Raw genomic sequence first — 16,253 nt, forward strand, 5'->3', positions numbered from 1 at the left:
TTCACAAAAACAGCAGGATAATAAAATGAACTGTGGATTTTTATATGTTGACTAAAGATTTTTTACTAATATCATAATAAAATGACTTGTGGAGTTCATTATTATTATTATTATTATTATTATAGTGATGATACTGACTTGTCTGTAGTGAGGGAGTCCACGCTCGTGACGTGCCTGCGTCCGAGGCCGTGGCTCCTGGACATGACGCAGTCCAAGTAGATTTCCCAGAAGACCCGGCCGGGCCAGATCCCAGAAGACGGCCGTGTGCTTGCCGTTGTCCGACGCCCGGAGCACCACCATGAGGTCCCAGAAGGCGGCCACCATGTCTGCCAGCCTGCGGGTTGGCGCGCGGCCTCTTCTGGGGGTCCATCCGGCCGTGCAGGGGCACCGCGCATAGGCAACTCAGCACGAACACTGCGGTTGCTTGTTTGTAAAGTGGCAGAAGGGCCATCTGCTGGGGCCATTCAGCACCACCATGCACCATTTGGCCTTTTAGTCATTAAAAAAATACCAAATTGACTCAAACACAAATCGTCCACTTACCATTAAAAGTGTGAAGATGGCAAGAATTGATTGAGAATCTCTTTGGTCCTTAACGACGCCACTGCCTCACCCTTTTGCAAGCACTGCCAATCAACTTCGTTGTCACCTGCACGGGGCTCAAGCTCAGGAAATTGACATGCATGAGCAACCATAGTCAACAAGTGTTAGGGGGAATACATGCTTACATTTATTTATGATTGACGCAAGCCATGTACATGTGTTTATTGATGTCTTCTTCAATACACATTTAAAAACAAGTCTACTGTACACCAATAATCAGTCACAATACACAGTTGTGGAAAAGGGGCAAAAAAATAAATACATCAAAAAACATTCTGGGTATTTTCACCATTTAAAATTTTCCAGCAAAGAAATGCTCTTAATGAGATTTGTATTTGGAATTTGGGAGTTGTGTTGTCAGTAGTATATGGAATCAATCAGTGTTCTTTTTTAATCAAACATATACGAATATACTATGAATGGCAAAATCTGAGAAACTGACAAATTTGCACCAGCCTCTTGATTTTTTTTTCAATAAATGTATGACATTGGGTACACAACCATTGATAACCAATGCAAAGATAAGAATGCTGGACTTTTGATTGTCACTGTTATCATCGGTCTAATATTGTGTGTTTAAATATCAAATAATAACAAACACCTCTCAAAGTAATTCAACCAGAACATTAAGCATATTGTTATTTTATTACCTCTCAGTACTGTCAGTAGAATCGTCATTATTAAATTAAATATAGGTGCGCATCAGAGTGGACATATTATTATTATTACTGGATGTCCACTCAGATACTGCATATACACCTACACAATGTCAAAATACAATTTTGAGTCAAAGTGCATTTTCATTTGTTGGACTAATATGGATTTTTCTTAAAATGCAATTATTATTATTTTTTACATTTTGACAAAAGTTCCATGTTTAAAATGGTTCATAGCCTTTTTCAGCAGGCTTATCCAATGTTGTTAATGTAATAATATTACACGTGCTTACAAAATGTAAGAAAAAAAGAAGAAAAAACAACTGCGTTTTGAGACGTTTTTGTGTCCTTTTAAGCTCAAATATAATGATTTAACAAATAAAATCCACTTGTCAAGTATGATTACAAACAATTCTCAAAATAATAAAGTACTACAAGCTACAACCATAATAATGAGCATAGAGTTAATTATTCTCTCTAGCAGTGTAATTGTGGACAGAACTTAACTAAGTCAAAATGGTTGATTGTAAATGTAAATTGTAAAACATTAAATGTCATGTACATGTTTGGTCATTCATGGATTCAAAATGAGTCTTCCAATTAAGAATGCTGTAATCACATTTGACTCCTTCCGGTCCTTTTACGACCCTCTTTCCAGATTAAAGACGCATTTCAATGACAGTTTTATTACAACACAGCATGTGTAGTTAATTATATCCTATGGATACGGGAGGGTTGAGTCAAGATAAAAAGTAGACTTTTTACAGAAAGCTTTTACAGAAATGTCAGGCGCGCATGTGACGTCAGACATTATTATCTTCACAGTGAGAGGCCAATTTTAAATGTTCCTGTTGGGATTCATACACAGTCATTCATCCTTGTGATCACGCAAAAAAATAAAAAATAAATAAATAAAAAGACAATACCACACCAAAGTATTCACTTATAACAAACCCATTGTGAAAAAAAATGTAAAAGTAAATTTGCACTTAGACCAAAATGTCATTGACAAACATAAAAGCCATCCCTGATTGGTTGAAAACAGAAAGAGGTAAAGTCCTGTTAACTTTGTGAATTCCTCATGGATTATTATTTTTTGAACATATCTTCCGTTTTTCACTGAAAAACTCAACCAATTGCTGTTTTAGTGCTCAGACCAAAGCAATAGAAGTACAAATACAATTAGAATGATGTCCCTTAAAATGTTTAGTTTTATAAAAATGTTATCATTGGCTATATCGTACTTGATTCAGTACTCTTTCTTATTATAGATTTAGTGAAATGGGTAAGTATCAAAGGCACCTTATATTGATATTCTCCAATTCGTCTTTGATGGAAAAGCAAAATCTTTGATGAAATTTTGCTGTTTAGGTTCACCTTAGCACCATAGGTAGCTGATCAAGGAACATGGCTGAGAAAAAGACAAAGATAAGAGTTAAAAGGAGTCAGTAGTTTATTGACCAGTCCAAGTGTACATGATGCAGTGAGAGAGGACAGTGGACGAGCAGACGAGAGATATGGAGGCAACACACCTGCCACCATCTGGAGAGGACAACAATAAGAACCCTGCACGAGGCCTCAGTATGTACAGGCACCGTTTAGTGTGAACGAGTAATTAAAAACAGATGAGCTATATATACACACACGCAAACATACGCACACACACAAAGAAGTGCTCTCATTTGCTTATTCGTCATCGTAAATATGAATCAGCTCTTATTTTGTTGTTGTTGCTCTTCGAAGCAAAATGGAACAAGATGAAAGAGCGGCCAAGTATAGAAGTTGATGATTAGCGAAAGATTTTTCAAATGCCACATCTTTCCCTTTTGTGCAATATCTCTCCTTTGCATAGTAAATAAAAGTTAAATGTTTTGTTGTTGACATGCACCTTATCCTTTTGTAGCATATGTTCTTGCAGATCCTGGGGGACTCCCATATAGAATTATTATAAGCCCACTATACAGAAGTGATTGCATGCAGCGTTTCGTGTAGACTTGATTCCTACTATGAGTCTATGAGAGTAAAAGGCTAAGCTGGATGTGGTGGGGTGTCGATGGGTGAGCCCTGGCTGGACACGGCAGAGGGCAAAGTGCTCCGTGTGCAACATCCATATGTTTCATGGTGATTGCTTCTTTGGCTTTTTCTTCAACTTTCAATACTGTGACGGGACCGCGTGTCGCACTTGAGCTCGCATGCTTCTCTTGGAAGCCACAGGGGAAGGCTCCGGAAGTTACATTTTTGCCCCAAATCATAATTATTAGTGTTTTAATAGCCTGCCTGCTATAAAACATGCTAATGTTAAAAAAAAAAAAAAAAAAAAGTCATCTGAAAATAATTTCAAAGCTAAAATACTACTATTTACAATTTTTGACACTATTCACCATATGGCCTGCGTCTCACATGCAGTCCACTGTCATATCATCATACGTCGAATGAGGCTCTCCCCTCCCCCCAATTGCTTTCCTCTCTCTTTGGAAGGATGTGTTTTTGCTGAATTTTCACAGCTTACGCAGCCATGCAGAGCCCGCGGAGAGGAACTCTTCATGCCAGAGGGCCAGCAAGCAGCGCTGGACGTGTGGAGAATCATGCCAGGTGTGAGAGCAGTGTGGATTCCGACTCAGCACCTGTGCACTGGCACTGAAAAAAGGAGGGCGGTAGAGGAGCTTTGTCATTCTAGACATCAGGCTTGCGTGTGATAAGTGATGTGAAAAGGCTAAAAGGTTGCGCGCGTCTAATGTCACTACAATGGAATTTGTTAAAATGTCCACTACATCGCTTTTCTTTTTAATATATATTATTATTATTATTCAAGTAAGTCTAATGCTGAAGGTCAGCAGCAATAAGTGCAGTCCAGCTGTCAGGTAGCCAACTCAGGAAGCCTTGGAGGAGTCCGTCTGTGATTGGCGTCTGCCCCTTCAGCATTAAATGGCTGTGGCGTTGGGGTCGTACCGCCGCTTCTTCACATTTCTTACGAGGAGACAAGAAACAGGTGTTAGTGTTTGCAAACGTCACACAACCGGTGCAACGTGGAAGTGCAGCGTCACTCATCACTTCTATCTCGGCAATCTTACATTAGCGAACAACTTGGAATTGCATATTTGCAATTCGACACTCACCAGTTTTTTGTGCTCAGACCAAAGCCCTGTCTCATATAAAAGTATTGCTTTGGCATAGTCTTGGTGCCAAGGAACTATGTTGAGGTGAAGGTGGCAGCTCCATTTAGACAGACCATAGACAGTCCAGTAGAAAAGTCGTGATTTGCCACCACCTTGCGTCTCGGTCCCGATCCATTTGATATTTGAATTTTGGCCTGTGTACTGCCGCTTCTCCTGTCCCCATCTCCTCTCCGAGGGTGGCGATGAACTTAGTGAAGCTGTTGCTGTAAGGATACGTCATCGACCGACCGGGACAGGTCCTGAGGAGAGCCGCTTCCCCAGGGTAGCCCTTCATTTTATAAAATGGACTCTCATACTGTTTAAATGAACATTGTACAGCATCATACCATGTGATAAATGTTGTCCATTCGGCATCCAGTACAAAGCACTTTTTTTTCTATTAGACAAAGCTATGGCCTGACTAAGTGAAGCCCCTCCCTTAACTTCAACATAGTTCCTTGGCACCAGGATGCCACATGATGGCACAGAAGTAGACATGGTGTTGGCATGAGCACAAAAAAATAAAAAAAATAAATAGGTGAGTTTTAAGCAAGAAGGTGGGATATGTGAAATCCTGTATGCCAAATGTGCAGGTTGATTGTACAGGCCTGAAATCAATGCAAAATGCAAAATGTAGACTGAAGTGAGGGAAAGGCTGCTCCATGTTGACCAGTGTAGCTCAACTACAAAGAAGTCCAAAGATGTGTTGACATTCACAAACCTTTTTAGTTGCATTACCTTATGCTGACTATACTGTAAGTTTCACATATTACAAACTATGACACAGTTGAGCCGCAAAATACAACCCCAATTCCAATGAAGTTGGGACGTTGTGTTAAACAAATAAAAACAGAATACAATGATTTCCAAATCATGTTCAACCTATATTTAATTGAATACACTACAAAGACAATATATTTAATGTTCAAACTGATAAACATTATTGTTTTTAGCAAATAATCATTAACTTGGAATTTTATGGCTGCAACACGTTCCAAAAAAGCTGGGACAGGTGGCAAAAAAGATTGAGAAACTTGAGGAATGCTCATTAAATACCTGTTTGGAACATCCCACAGGTGAACAGGCTAATTGGGAACAGGTGGGTGCCATGATTGGGTATAAAAGGAGCTTCCCTGAATTGCTCACGGTCCATATCATCATCAAAAGGTTCAGAGAATCTGGAGAAATCATTGCATGTAAGCGGCAAGGCCAACATTGAATGCCTGTGACCTTCGATCCCTCAGGCGGCACTGCATCAAAAACCGACATCAATGTGTAAGGGAACACACCCATGGGCTCAGGAACACTTCAGAAAACCAATGTAAATACAGTTCGGCACTACATCCGTAAGTGCAACTTGAAACTCCACTATTCAAAGCAAAAGCCATTTATCAACAACGCCCAGAAACGCCGCCGTCTTCTCTGGGCCCGAGCTCATCCAAGATGGACTGATGCAAAGTGGAAAAGTGTTCTGTGGTCCGACGAGTCCACATTTCAAATTGTTTTTGGAAATTGTGGACGTCGTGTCCTCTGGGCCAAAGAAGAAAAGAACCATCCGGATTGTTATGGACGCAAAGTTCAAAAGCCAGCATCTGTGATGGTATGGGGCTGTGTTAGTGCCAATGGCATGGTTCACTTACACATCTGTGAAGGCACCATTAATGCTGAAAGGTACATACAGGCTTTGGAGAAACATATGCTGCCATCCAAGAAACGTCTTTTTCATGGACCGCCCTGCTTATTTCAACAAGACAATGCCAAACCACATTCTGCACGTGTTACAACAGCGTGGCTTCGTAGTAAAAGAGTGCGGGTACTAGACTGGCCTGCCTGCAGTCCAGACCTGTCTCCCATTGAAAATGTGTGGCGCTTTATGAAGCGTAAAATAGGACAACGGAGACCCCGGACTGTTGACCAGCTGAAGCTGTACATCAAGCAAGAATGTGAAATAATTCCACCTACAAAGCTTCAACAATTAGTGTCCTCAGTTCCTAAACGTATATTGAATGTTGTTAAAAGAAATGGTGATGTAGCACAGTGGTAAACATGACCCTGTCCCAGCTTTTTTGGAATGTGTTGCAGCCATAAAATTCGAAGTTAATGATTATTTGCTAAAAACAATAAAGTTTATCAGTTTGGAAAATAAATATATTGTCTTTGTAGTGTATTCAATTAAATATAAGTTGAACAAGATTTGCAAATGGCGGCACGGTGGCCGACTGGTTAGAGCGTCAGCCTCACAGTTCTGACGTGCGGGGTTCAATCCCCGTCCCCGCCTGTGTGGAGTTTGCATGTTCTCCCCGTGCCTGCGTGGGTTTTCTCCGGGCACTCCGGTTTCCTCCCACATCCCAAAAACATGCATTAATTGGAGACTCTAAATTGCCCATAGGCATGACTGTGACTGCGAATGGTTGTTTGTTTGTATGTGCCCTGCAATTGGCTGGCAACCAGTTCAGGGTGTACCCCGCCTCCTGCCCGATGACAGCTGGGATAGGCTCCAGCACGCCCGCGACCCTAGTGAGGAGAAGCGGCTCAGAAAATGGATGGATGGAAGATTTGCAAATCATTTTATTCAGTTTTTATTTATGTTTAACACAGCGTCCCAACTTTGTTAGAATTGGGGTTGTACAATGGAACCTTTGAAGACACGCTGGTTAGCCTCTACTCTGTTGTGATTTCTTTCGTCATACGAAATATTGTAAATGTAATGTATTGCCACTCATATTCACATCTATGAGTAATTTAGAGCCTTCATCCTTTTGGAATGCGGGAGGAAGCTGCAGTACAAAGCACGGGGAGAACATGCAAACTCCACACAGGAAGGCCGGAGACCAAATTCAAACTCTGAAACTCCGAACTGTGAGACAGCCGAGCTGACCATTATGCCGCAAATGTATTTATTTTGAATAATACAATAAAACACACAACATTTACAATTTTACATATAATTTACATTTATTTTATTAAATAATTTGCGAATTAAATATAATTTAATTGTAAACAATTTCAATAAACCTTTATATACAAACATGGCCCTTGAGCACAATCGTTTGCCCACCTCTGAAGTACAAAGTACACACATCAGATTTTGGAGGTTCCATTCTAATATGATTTGACATTTGTTTTCATAAGTCAATTTAAAAAATATATATATATATTTTGAAAGTCTGTGAATGTAGACAAACCCCCGTCGGCTCCCTGCAGACAAATTGAGCGTACATGCAGACGGCAGGTGACGATGTCTTATTACCAGTAGTGAGGGGAAAGGTGGCATACAATATATTCCAAATAATCTACAGAGAAGGGAAGGAGACCGACGGCAGCAGCGGCGGCGGCAACTACCACAACAATGGCACAACAACAAATAGGACAACAGGGGATGCACAACCTCCCCGTACTGTGGCTTGTTGTGGGGGCTCCTAGCGCTCATCGTGTCATGCACCTGATCCAAAGAAGACCCGTGAAGGAGGACCTGCCGCTGTGCTCGGTGTCATGCAGTGCAATGCGCCGTGTCTGTACAGTATACAGATTCTGTGAAGCAGGCAGCAATGGCGGCCGGTGCAAAGGAAGAGGGGGGACGCGGGGGGGAGAAGGTAGAGAGATCCTCCTGCTCTGCTCTACGACAGAAGTGTCACCCTCGCACGGTGAAGGTTTGAGAGTTTGCCTCAGCCTTCCTGACCTGTTCCAAACATGCACAAAGGTCTTTTTCTTACCTCTGCCAAGAATGTTGTGTGTACATGTTTGTGCTGGCAGGCTTAAACAACAAATGATTATAGAAAGGGACAGTAGCATTTTCTGTGACCCTAAAGGTGGGACAAGATATCAATATTGCGCTACTGATCTTGGTTCTCTGCTGGCTTCAACACTATCAGAAACAATGACATTTACAACCTAAATTCTAATAGGTGTTTCATGAAAATGTATTAGTTTATTACCAACAGTCTATCTTTATTTTGTAGCATTTCTCTTGGCTGAAATTGTATGGATGTTGAATTTTTCATTGTCAATGTATGGCAGGCCACACACGGTCCACAGAGCATTTACATTAAGCAGCCTGTTATATTTATTGAATTTATTTAGCTGTTTTTTCCCTAAAAGGGGTTACTTAAAATGTATTTATTTTTTATTATTATTTGTGTATTTATTTATTTCATTAAATAATTTATTTGTTTATTACAAATAATAAAATAGAGAATATTTGGAACGAAATCAACATTTTACATATACCTTTTATACAAATAATTAATTTTATTAAATAATTTGTTGTTGCTTTATTGCAAAAAATTCAATTTTAATAAATTTAATTTTACATATGAATTTAACACATTTCCCTTTGTTTGAGTAAATGTACTTATTGTAAATAAAATGAAAAAATATACATGTTTTAAATATTTATATTTTTTTATTATTTCTGTTTTATTATTATTCCTGTTTTGTGTATTACTTATAGTTTTAACTTTGTTATTGTTTTATAGTTTCAAAATTATGTTGTGTCCAATTGTCTTATGTTCGATTTGTATTTACAGTATGTATAGCACTTTGTTTCAGCTGCAGCTGTTATTAAAGTGCTGTATAAATAAAATTGAGTTGCGTAAAGAAAAATAAATATTGAACAACTAAAACACGAGATCAATTTATTCTTCCATTATTGAAATAAAATATTGTACATACACATTCTAACTCTCTTTTTTCTGTTCACGTCATGCACGAGACACCTGGCCCATCTTTCCTTTTTCAAATTCAAATGTGGCCTTTGAGAACAAAATCCTTCCCACCCCTGAATTAGAGAAAGATGACTATCACCCCACCACGCTAATTCGTGCTAAGACACTGGCGGACTATTCCCCATTTATCTTAAAATAACAACAATACACCTCTGAAGCCTTTTAGCTGTCATCTGAGCATGCATATCAAGCACCGAGCTCGGCCCGATCTGCCCAATCAGTTTGAGGTTCTGCTACAGAGCCACAGACCGGCCCGCGTGTGGAGCTCGTCCGTCCTTGAACGACCTCTATGCGCTCTCGTCACACGAAACGTGAACCTCGGAGTTCCAGGAAAGGATGCTCGGCGTCATATGTAGTCGGTGTCCATATTCTGCAGCAGGAGCTCAAACCCTGGCGTCTAAAAGCAGCGTGGATGCTAGAGGTCGAGCAGGAGAGGCATGCAGCGTGTTTGCTTACTTAAAACCCCATCCAGTCCCACCCAGCACTATGGCAGCCACAAGGATGGCTCCAGCGATGGAGCCTATTATTAGATTGGTGGCACTAGGACCTGCAAAGGGTTATGGGGATGGGATGGGGGGTGGGGGGGGGGGAACACATGAGTTTCTATGCTGGCTTGCTGTAGCAATTACATGTAACTATACAGGATTCCACATGATTACAGAATCCGACAATGTCTCGCATGCTCGCCAGCCCCATTCTAGTGTTTACATGTTGTGATCGTCAGTGGCCTGCTTGGCAAGGTTGAGCACCCATTAAAAGTTTGATTAAACAGATTGATGGGTGATGTCTCTTTGTGTGGCCCGCAGTATGCAGAGAACGGTTTTCGAGGTCGACACAGAGAATGGTCAGGTCACTAAGTGGACAATTCTTCTGGTTGAGGACACTTGTCCATCTAAATGCCCCACATGCCCCAGAAAGGAGAGGATCACAGGAGCAACCACATGATGACTAAGAAGAGAAGGAAGATGAAGAAGAGGGCTTGTAATGGGGAACACCAGAAAGTGGAAGGAAAGGAAGGGGGGAAAGGGGGAGGGGGTCCATCAATCAATCACACGACACTGAAAACAACCAATCATAAGACACGATTATATGGTCATCACCAACACACAAGAAGACACAAAGCCACCGGGAAGCACACACGGGCTCGGGCCTGCTCACGAAACCGCCCGCACACTGAGGCACCACTATGAGAGAAAGAGCTGTGAAAGGGTTAAAAATGCTTACTCTATTCCCCACCCTGTGCCTCCAAAAATCACCCCCAGGGCCAGAATTGTCCCTGCTACTGCCCCTATCAGCCTGTTAGTGGCCACGCTCACTGTGTGGAGGGAAAAGGAGCATGGTTACCACCCTGGCAAAAGACAAACAGCAGGCCTCTGCCTCAAGAGTCCTGGATCAAGTGATGCCCAGCAGCCCCACCTTAACACCCCCAACCCTTAAAACTACTGCCTCAGAGTCCTCTTCTGAAACTAATCGAGTAAACAAATCAAATCATATATACGAGAACAGTTTCGGTTGCTGTTTTACTTGTAACATGAAGCCAGTGGTTCGAAAATGTTTACACCAAGTACCACCTAAAAAAAAAAAAAATATTTGAGTTTCACCATAATGACGGACGATAAAATAAAACAGTCTAATAGAGCTAAGTGATCATCAAAAACGAAGCAGAGGTTTTATTCCTAAAAAGTATATCATAGCTATCGTCAGAAACCTCGTATCACCAAATATGGTCAATTTCATAACTTTTAAAAAAATCGATATTATTGGTCTGTCTCCACATCATCTGTTATTTTTTACGCATTATTGACCAATTTAAAGTGCTGAAAATACCTTGAGAACAGCTAGTAACTCTTGTTTGAGTTCACTGTCTGAGAAGTGTTATAAAACTCCGCCTCTTCCCTCACTCTGCGGGAGCCATGTGAGATTAATTCGCCTCAAGATTGAAAGTCTGGATATTTATTCGTCAATCAAGAGTAAAAATATTCAGGTGAGATACATTTGAGTACACCTGTTTCATTCAAATGGATCACTATAACTATGGTGGTGCAAAGGAACTGCTCAGCCACAAAGGTAAGTGTTTGAAGATTAATTTCTGCCTATTACACTGCTTAGTCAGCTCATGGTTTTCTTTATCTTAAGGCACTAACACCTTTGAAAAAGAGGTTGTGAAGATGATGCAACCACAGTCTTTGGCTTGACTTTTTGTCTGGTTAGGAGCTCGGCATGAGTGCAGACTTTGATGCGGACAGCTAACGCTAGCAAAGTTCTTCATCACATCAACATCATCATAAATTAGCGATTTTTTAAACGTAATAAATTAGGGATTGATCATGATGTTGGGGTGGTATTATGTTGATGATGGTACGCAACGGCATATAATAGCAATACAGAGTATAAGACCAAGTTGAATGAGACGGTGTTTGGCCGTTCAAGAAAGATACAAGATTTTTGATTTTCCTGAGTAGTAGTCTTTGAGATGCGAGGATTCCACCCGACAGCGACGATATTTCTTCTTCTTCTAAGTCACTGTAATATTACATAGTTTGAACATTAGCATTGCGCCAAAAAAACCAAAAAAAACTTAATGATTAAATTAAAATGTATTGCACATAAAAGATTCTATATAATTTTTAACTATATACATATAAAAATAAAACACTTTTAAAAACAAACAGTTCCTTCAGATTAAATGCAAATGTATTGAACTTTAAAGTTAAATACAAACGAACTGTATTCAGGCAGTGATTCTTTCAGGTACAACTAGAGAGAATCCACGTACCAGTCGTGGTACTCGTACCACACTTTGGAATTCACTGTCTTAAGCAATGAAGTTACAACATAGCAGAACAAATTATACTAATATGCAGTGCAAATGTGTCAGAGGAAGAAAGAAGTGAAAACTGACCCTTGGGCCCTTGAGTTGGAGTAGTCTCGGGGATTTTAGGCGGGTCAGGCATACTACAGTCTGTACCCGCCCACGTAGTATCACAGGTGCATGTGGCTTCATTGTTGCACACCTGTACACAGCAGACAAATGCACTGCAGCATGTGGACATAAAGGTCACTGACACAAATGACAATTTGACAATGCCTTTACACTAGTACACGTTAGAGTTTGTACACCAAACCTTCCTGTTTACATTCCTATGACTAATAAAAGAAGAGGGGGAAAAAATCATGTGGTGGTTTGTTGTGAAGCATTTATACTATTCCACAAAGATGGCAGATGCAGTAATGCTGCTAAAATGCTAGTAGGGGTTTAATGTAAGTGTATCCGTGTATCTTACTTCCATAATCCATCCATCTTATTTTTATTGCGCTGTGTCCTCACTAGGGTGGCAGCTGAGCTGGAGCCTTTCCCTGCTGACTTTGGGTGAGAGGCGGGGTATACACTGCAAATCTTGGGGCACAGACACGAATGAGTCATACCAGGGCAATTAAGAGTCTCCTATGAACCTAAAATGCATGTTTCTGGAATGTGGGAACGGGTACCCATAGAAAACCCGCACAAGAGAACATGGCAGTGCATTAAAACTTGCCGAGATTCGAACCAGAAACCTCAGAACTGTAGGGCAAGCGTGCCAACTACTCAGTCACCATGCTGATCATACTTCCATGATTGTCATTCATTTTTAAAAAGGACTATTCAGTTTCTGAGTGTACAGAGCAGCAGGGCGTCCTAGTGGTTAGCATGTCTGCCTCAGGTTCTGGGTTGGACTCTGGGCTCTCGCCGTCCTGTGTGGAGTTTGCATGTTCTCCCTGTGCCTGTGTGGGTTTTCTCCAGGTGCTCCGGTTTCCTACCACATTGCAAAAAAGATGCATGTTAGGTTCAATGAAGAATTGGTCCAGGGTGTAGCCCGCCTCTTCAGTACACTCGCCTCATCAGTGCAGTCACCACCCTAATGAGCACTCACGTGTTAGAAAATGGATAAATGGACTTTATGTACACAATCTTACTAAAAGACAGTGATGCCTTGAGATCCGTTCCAACCCCCGCCCAAAATACAAATATTTTCACATTGTATACTTAATAAGGAAAATAGCACTCTATAACATTGCACTTTATAAAAAAACACAGCGTAATAATAGAATTAAATAGAATGTAAAGAACTAAAGAGATTGTTCATCATGATCATTGTGCCGCTCCTTTTGGTGTGCACGCCTTGCCACTTCAGTCATACAGACAGACGGCTGTACACGAAGACGGTCCTCAATAAGCTGCACTAATATTGGTTGTTTTTCGGAGAGGAAAAAGAATACATTTGCCTGTGAGTATTGGTATACTGTCTGGCTACATGTGCTGCTCCAGTATTTGTTTTCAAATATCCGTTGCTTAAAGGGTTGTTATAACACCGCAGCACCGATGCTATTTCTTAGCCCGTCTGACGCATTTTGCATTGTTTGTTAGTATTAAGCTAAGCCGTCTAAACCAAAGCTATGTGGTTGATTTAAGTACACAACCTAATTTTAATTTGTTGTTTGTTTAGTTTGACAGTAAACCTCGACTGGGAGTGGCATTAAACAGCTTGAAGACATTAGCTACAATTAGCTACATTGGAGCATTAGCTACAAATGCTGTGGTGCTGTACATTTAGAGTTTTGGTCCTTAAATGTGTATGGTGTACCATATGTCCCTGTTTAAATAAACCTGAAGTGAAATGAAGACTGCTGCTTGTTGTGAAGTGAGTTGAGTTCACTGCCTAAAGTGCTTGTATCTCAATGTCAAAGCAAAACAAACAAACAAACAAAATCTGCAAAATGATGGCTCGTATCTTGAAAAAAATTGGAACGCTCGTATCTCAAGGCACCACTGTATCGTGAGATTATACTGCTTGTCTTAAACCGGCAGTTAAAAAAAAAATAAAAAAAGTCCACCTCTTACGACAATATGGTTTCTAATGGTTCCTTATTCAAAGCATTGTGTTTATTTTTAGAGTTGTCTCACACCAGAACTTACCCCGTGTGCTGAGCACACTTGTCCATTAGGTCCAGTGGGGCAGCTGCTAATGTTGAGTGACTGGATGGACAGACACTTGTGGTCAAGGCACATCATTGACGGCCCACAAGGACTCCCGTCATTCACGTAGCCTAAATCGGTCTCATCGTCCAAAAGAACGTGCCCACCACTGCGAGAGACAGGAGAGTGGGCAGTGTTGTAATACTGTGGTCTTATAGACTCCTTCTGGCTGGGCACAAGACGTTTACCTGCAGTCTATCAGCCTGCCTTGATGGTTAAAAGAGGTGGGGGTGATATCTCCTTTCATTGTTCCAATGCGGGGGTTGCGGCCAATGTTGGCACACAAAAGATAACCACAGAAGACATCGCTGTGAAAGTACAAAGAGAATACTCTTGTTAATATTCTACTTCCCTAACAATTCAATTTCACCTTGAGGCCTGTATTTTGACTGCTGTTATCAAACACACCAACCACAACATACTGTAGTGTGTAAGTGTGTACCTGCATAATCCTATACAAGAGCTGCTTCAACAAATTCTGCCATTCCAAACATCAACACTTTTATTTATTGTGGTTGTCGTCTACAGTAGTGAAGCACTGCAATGCACCATACTGACAGAATATTTCATACAACATAGCAACAGTATGTAAAAAAATAATAGCTAAAATAAACAGCTCTAAGCATCATGTAGCGTAGTTTAACACCACTGCAAACTGCAGCAATAATAAAACATACTGTTGAAGTAGAGATTAGATAGATAGAATGATAGATAGATAGATAGATAGATGACAGATATTTTAAAAAATCATTAAAACCAAGTACAAGGAAAAAATTACATAGTGTACAGTACTACTGTGCATTACTGTACATTTAAGAGTTTAAAAGTTGTGTGAGTGTATAGAAAGTGTTTATAAGCATATGGTAGAGGTGAGTAGGAGTGTGGGGTTGATAAATAAGAGGGGATGTTGTTTTATATTACAAATTGCAACATAATTGCGTCTTTAAATTTAAAGCTTAGCCTGATCTCTCTCTCTCTCTCTCTCTCTCTCTCTCTCTCCCTCTAGAGTGGAGCAAAAAACAAACTCTGCTAAGAGGTCAGCAGGAAAAACTGTCACAGAATCTCTGATCACTCCAAATTTGCAACCGAATGCTGTAACCGGGAGGAACTGTCAAATAAATCCCAGTTGAGTAGAAGTTCAATAAGTGCTGACAAGCTGCAGCTGAACAAAGAAGTAACAATTGCACCACTCCTGTCCGCCCGAAAAAGTCCTAACTTGCAGGAATTTGAAAGACTGTGGAAGTCTCTTTCTCAATTTGAAGCTAAGGAGGTGCAAATCTGAACTCGTAATATGTAGAAATGATTTCGGAGAAGCTTTCCCTCTTGCTACTCACTGTTTGCTGCATTGGATCCATTTGTCGCCATCCTTTCCACAGTTGCCTTTGTCAGTACCCTCGGTGTTTAACTTCTCGTAGCAGAACTTCTCCGAACCTCCAGCCTCTGACGAGACAAAACAACCGGAGGAGGAGGGGCTGGATGAACTGTACTGCAGCTGAACTTCCTTTAGTGTAGTTTATTCATCTTACTTGGCCCCCAGATGTATCTGCACTGGTTCTCTCTGGTCTTACACTCTCCACTGTAGCACCGTCCCTTCAAATAAGACAGTGAATTAATGGCATCCGAATTTAGCTTATTCGGCTATTAAAATCTTTATTATCGTGCCTACCTGGTTCACCTGGCAAAAGTATCCGTCTTGTTTATGAAGGTTGGGAGGGCACTGTAAAGAGGCAAAACACAATTCTTAAATATGCAGTGAATTTAAGACAACTACAAATTGGCATTAATAAAATAGATCATTAGAAAATGAGTTGTGGTTGCAAAGCAATTTTTGAGATGAAACGCCACAAAATTGAAAAGTACTATAACGCAGGTTAATATGTCATAGCATATCAAACCCTATTTATGGCATGTCAATATATCATCTAAAAGTAAATGTTTTCCCTAAAATTGGTTGATCATATTTATTTTTATTTAATTTATATTTTTTCTTATCAGATAATTGAATAATTGACTTATTGTAAATAATAAAATAAAGCAGTTTTACATACACATTTCTTTTTTATTCATTGAATTCCAAAATTGGTTAATTATAAATATAAAT

General features: G+C 40.3%; 1 protein-coding gene across 7 annotated transcripts in view; it reads right to left on the bottom strand.

Moving 5' to 3' along the window:
- Positions 1 to 2,498: 2,498 nt before the first annotated feature.
- Positions 2,499 to 16,253, bottom strand: part of LOC133410678 (disintegrin and metalloproteinase domain-containing protein 23) — a 42,147-nt gene continuing 28,392 nt past the window's right edge. For 2 of the 7 annotated variants that reach the window (XM_061692112.1, XM_061692116.1), the window contains 8 exons: positions 15,819 to 15,869; positions 15,679 to 15,742; positions 15,487 to 15,592; positions 14,341 to 14,460; positions 14,093 to 14,261; positions 12,423 to 12,535; positions 12,041 to 12,152; positions 2,499 to 4,226 (listed from right to left, as the gene is read on the bottom strand). In XM_061692112.1, the coding sequence (XP_061548096.1) occupies positions 4,077 to 4,226; positions 12,041 to 12,152; positions 12,423 to 12,535; positions 14,093 to 14,261; positions 14,341 to 14,460; positions 15,487 to 15,592; positions 15,679 to 15,742; positions 15,819 to 15,869 (885 nt within the window). In that variant the 3' untranslated portion in view covers positions 2,499 to 4,076. Of the gene's footprint in view, positions 4,227 to 9,594; positions 9,686 to 10,362; positions 10,454 to 12,040; positions 12,153 to 12,422; positions 12,536 to 14,092; positions 14,262 to 14,340; positions 14,461 to 15,486; positions 15,593 to 15,678; positions 15,743 to 15,818; positions 15,870 to 16,253 lie in introns of those variants that run through there. The other 5 variants (XR_009769568.1, XM_061692113.1, XM_061692114.1 and 2 more) reach the window with 5 other exon arrangements.

Source organism: Phycodurus eques, chromosome 12, assembly GCF_024500275.1.
Source record: "Phycodurus eques isolate BA_2022a chromosome 12, UOR_Pequ_1.1, whole genome shotgun sequence".
Classification (NCBI taxonomy): Eukaryota; Metazoa; Chordata; class Actinopteri; order Syngnathiformes; family Syngnathidae; genus Phycodurus; species Phycodurus eques.